Genomic DNA, 5,000 nt, shown 5'->3' with positions numbered 1-5,000 from the left:
ACACAAAAGATCATCATCAAGTTCAATGTTATAATGTTTGTTGAACATCTACATAAGTCTCATAAAAGGGTTGTTTGGGGAGAGTAATGACAATTCAGGGTGTGAAACAGAACAAGCTTGTGTGTGATCTTAATGGTGTGGGAGTCATGTGAGTCATGCTGGTGTGTGTGTGTGTGTGTGTGTGTGTGTGTGTGTGTGTGTGTTCACCTCAGGGGCGTCAGTGTAGTCGAACATGCGAAAAACGACGCGGGGCATGGGGTAGCAGGCGTCAGAGGTGTGTGCGGGCGGGGTGAAGGGTGGCAGGTTGTGCTGTAGCGCCTCACACAGCACACTGTCAAAGGCCACGTACGGACGCATGATGTGACGCTCCTGCCAGCGATCCTTCTTCAGCTTCTGAACTTGAGCCCATAAACAGTCGAGATACTGTAGCAGGACAGGGGGGTGGGGGTGGAGATAAAGGAGAGGTCACATACACCATTTAAACACATACAAAATTTGAATTCTAACAACCATAGAAGTAACACACACACACACACACCTCTTCCTGTGGGTGTGGTTTGTCAGCACTCCACACCTGCAGCATGGGTACATGGGTCTTCTGCCTCCCACTGAAACAGGAAACGCACGTCACAAATACACTCAATACATCAAAATACCAACCATCACATCATGGGCCAAATCAGTCTCATAGTCTCATATGGGCAGTGTGTGAGAACAAGGATATACTCACTTGAGGTAGGCCTCTGTCTGGGTTAACAATGGAATATAGCAGGGGTGGCTAACCAGTCCAGCTCAAAGAGACACTTTTGGGGGGGATAAGCACTTACATAAAACCTATTATTTTTATTGTGACCCAGCAAAACTAGGGGGGTCTAGGGCCATGCTCCCCTATACGATTTTGGGGAAATAACCTTTTAAATAGTGTCCTCTAGTGGGTTTTAGGAAAAGAAATGAACAAATTTAGATTTAAAATATGGCACAAAAATAAACATATTGAAGACATCTGCTGAGATTTAGTTTTGGATGTGTGTGAAGCAGGAGCACCCTGATCTGGGAGAGAAAGCTTAGGAGCAGCTACTACCCTTTGCCTCCACATATTTATGTGAGGCCTTCTTCTCTGCAATGACTGTGATCAAAACAAAGCAGAGAAACAGACTATGCCTGGAGAAGAGCTTAATCACAGCAGTAGCCTCCCTTTTTTTTTTTTTTAAATATCCTTTTAAATAGTGTCCTCTAGTGGGTTTTAGTATTGAATATTGAAGACATCTGCTGAGATAGGTGCTTATGATAGTTAATTTCAGATATCCTCTGTTCAATTTTCAAACTCTCCCTCACTATATGACTTTTTGCTCGAGCAATATTCCATGACACTTGATACGATGCCAACGTGACCGTTTCAGAGTACTTCGTAAATTTCCAAAAAAGCCAAGTTTGTTTCTCTGACTGACGTTTCAAAGTATGTACCTTGTGCTTGCCCAGCTCTGTGCCTTTAGGAACTCCTGGGCTAAGCTAGCATTGTGTGTGGAGAGATGGCACTCCAAGTTTAAGGCTTTAAAATGCGATGTGTGATGTCTGGCATATTAAGCAGAGGGGTTTTTCATTTCGCTCCGCAAATAATTCCTCCCATTCAGGCAAGAACGTCCGGTGTTCATCTTCATATTTTCGTTTAGCTTTATGCTTTGCCGGATTCATGGCATTCTTTCAGTACCTACTGCTAGTCTGGCTAGTAACTCTCTGAGACTGGGGGTGCACACATTAGAATGTTTCATGTTCGGAACATTAACGTTACTTGAAGACATCTCTCAAGATCACGTGATGACAAAATAAATATACATGAAGACACACCCCATTCAAATCGGACAGCTTTTTGTCAGTATTTCCAAATATATTGCATGCAAAATATGCATTTTAGATGTTTATTTTACAATATGAAAAATCTGTACACCAAGAAAAAAGTCAGTGAGCACTCGAGCAGGAGCTGAGCCGCACGTCAGCCGCGCGAGCTGCAGGTTCGCCACCCCTGGACTATAGACTCACTTGAGGTAGGCCTCTATCTGGTTGAGCAGACGGTCCATCTCCACGTCCTTCTTCTCATACAACTCCTTCCCCACCCAAGGTAGAGAAGACAGCACTGCATACACAAACCAGTCACTACGCACCTACAACAAACAAACACACACACACACGTCAGTAAACACACCCAGGATAGAGAAGGGAGCACTGCATAGACAAACCAGTCACTACACACACACACAGGCGCACAGATCTTACCTGGGGTATTTCTTCTTCTTGAATGACAGCCACAAAGTTTTCAAACATGGCCACCATGGAGGGAGCAGCAATGACGTGACAATTCACCAGGTCAGACAGGAACCGCACCTGCCACACACACAGTTATTTGAGGGTCTGGCAGATCTCTCCCTCACACGCACACACAGTTACTTGAGGGTCTTGCAGATCTCTCTCCCTCACACACACACACACACACACACACACACACAGTAACTTGAGGGTCTTGCAGATCCAGATCACACACACACACACACACACACACACACAGACAGCGGACACACACCAGGTAGGCGGCGTCGTCAAATAGGTTGGCCTTCAGCGTCTCTTTCAGTGTGCGGATCATTGCCTCCACCATCTCTCCTCCAAAGTTGTAGTTCCGTGCATTCAGCAGCCCGACCAGCGTGGTGTACACGGTCAGCTTCTCTGGGAGGAGACGAGCCCTGCGTGCACACACAGAGTTTATCACTAATGCAACTAAAGTCATAAAGTACAGTAAAGTACAGCCGCCAGCAACTTGGTAAACTCAGCCAGCAGGTCAGAGATGTCTACTGACGTTGGGATGACCTATTCAAATCAATGGAACCTTTTGCAACATTTTTAGGAGCCGGTGGGCCGGATGAAATCACTTGGCAGGCTGGATCTGGCCTGCGGGGCGGGATTTTGAGACCCCTGCTTTAAAACTTCAGATATATACATATGCTATGCAGGTCTGACCAATGCCTTTAGAACTTCAGATATACATATGCTATACAGGAGTGACAGGTTCTAAAGCCTGTAGAACCTCAGACACTTGCAGCAATGCAGAGGACACGTTTGATGCGCATTTTAATGGGTCATCCTTCAAAGGTTTCCATTGACTACACTAATCTGATAAGGACGGTTGTTATGCAGACAGAGGCAGGGGGACAGGTGTGGGGTTGCCAAGGAGATGCGAGTGTCTTACACAGAACAGAGGATGCGCAGGATCTTGCTCTTATAGTTGGGGAGGTCCGCTTCCAGCACCCCTGCCAGCCCCTCCAGATTACTCTCCAGAGATGAGGTGCTCTACACACACACAAATGCGCGCACACACACACACCACACATACAAATGCGCGCGCGCACACACACACACACACACACACACACACACACACACACACACACACAAATTAAGGAGGATTCAGTGAAATCAGTCAACATCTTAAGCATTTAAGGCAGGTCTTGCTGTAACCGATCTGATAAGGAAATATGAAACTCTGACTTTAATCAGGTATGTATGTGTGTTAATCATGTGCCTGTGTGAGCTGAACCATGACGTGTGTGTGTGTGTGTGTGTGTGTGTAAGCAAGGACTGATTAGAGGAACAAGTAGTCCTTATTTTCTGCCTTGCTGATGCATTACATTGCAAATAGCATAGTAAGATGACCTCGGACGTGACAGTGTTTTGGTGTCTGGGAACGCTAACTTCATTCTATATAAACCTTGTGTGTTGTGTTTAATTTTGCTTCATTCTCATCTGCTGCGGGTTTGGGAATTAGCTCGCCGTGCCACTCTCTGGCCTGCCAGGACGTTGGTGAGGTCGACAAACTTGTTGTTGAATAAATACTTACATGCATCTCCGGAGCCCGAGGTAAACTTGAGTGTGAATTTTCACCTAACCCGATCACTGAGGTGTGTAAACTGGCACGTATGTATTATGATGAGGTGTATGAAGTCTGAAGGCTGATTACATGTGTGTTTATGGCATCAGCTCCAAGGGTGTGGGCCTGTGTGTATGAACATGTAGGTGAATGCAAGGGTGTGTGTATCAGAACCAACTTCTGTCCAACTGAGTGTACTATGCATGAGTGGGGTGAGTGTGTTTGCAGAGCAGCCTTTCACTCAAACAAGTGTGTGCTGAGTGGAGTGTGTGTAGCAGTGAGTGGCAGTTAACTATCGTGAGTGTAGTTTATTCAGCCCGGCAAGTAAGTGGGCGTGGCTACTTTCTCTTGGACCAAATTAAAGAGCGTGCGCATCTTCTCTCCACCTCTGCATATGAGTGAGTGAAAGCGTGTGTGTACCTTCTCTCCAACTCTGCAGGTGTGTGTGTGAGTGTGTGTGTGTGTGTGTGTGTGTGTGTGTGTGTATATACCTTCTCTCCAACTCTGCAGATGAGGGACTCCAGACGGTCTTCGATCTCAATGGGCTCTGAGGTACGCCTCCTCTTATGAGGCTGTGCTCCTGGAACACACACAAACACAGAACATCAGAACCAGGGCAATGATCCAAGGAGCTGTCCGAAGGAGGAGTAGTTGAGGCCACTGCCTGTTACACGTACAAACAATACCAACCACAGTACCAACCGTACTACTGGAAAGATTGCATTAGCATTAAACATGTTTGTCTCATCATACTATATTAGTATTCTTACATAGATTTCATATAATCAGTTACAGCAACAATGCAATCTGCTTAAGATAGTCAACACTTTGGCCAACGCCTCACTGTATGTAGTATTTAAATTGGACGGCATCTTTTCAAATCACGCCTTGCTTACTGACAGGGGATCCAGACAAATAGGGTGCAAGTGGGCTCAAGCTCCGAAAAGAGCCATGGTCGAAGCACTGCAGTCTGCCATCATTATGAAGCTTTAATTAAACAGTTGGCTACTTTTTAGTGAGTTTTGACAAACTTTAGGCATTTTTATAAAACGTGACGCAAAAATGAAAACTAGACTGTTACCAAACG

At 45.6% G+C, this 5,000-nt stretch overlaps 1 protein-coding gene across 1 annotated transcript in view; it reads right to left on the bottom strand.

The window, feature by feature from the left end:
• Positions 1-5,000, bottom strand: part of ncbp1 (nuclear cap binding protein subunit 1) — an 11,908-nt gene that overhangs the window by 6,385 nt on the left and 523 nt on the right. Inside the window, exons 2-8 of the mRNA XM_080843987.1 lie at positions 4,405-4,493; positions 3,236-3,336; positions 2,576-2,732; positions 2,272-2,379; positions 2,038-2,159; positions 539-608; positions 208-423 (exon numbers count right to left, since the gene is read on the bottom strand). Of these exons, the coding sequence (XP_080700113.1) occupies positions 208-423; positions 539-608; positions 2,038-2,159; positions 2,272-2,379; positions 2,576-2,732; positions 3,236-3,336; positions 4,405-4,493 (863 nt within the window). The remainder of the gene's footprint in view (positions 1-207; positions 424-538; positions 609-2,037; positions 2,160-2,271; positions 2,380-2,575; positions 2,733-3,235; positions 3,337-4,404; positions 4,494-5,000) is intronic.

The sequence above is a fragment of the Sprattus sprattus genome (genome assembly GCF_963457725.1).
Source record: "Sprattus sprattus genome assembly, chromosome: 8".
Taxonomy (NCBI): Eukaryota; Metazoa; Chordata; class Actinopteri; order Clupeiformes; family Clupeidae; genus Sprattus; species Sprattus sprattus.
This window is presented reverse-complemented; position numbering and strand designations above follow the sequence as displayed.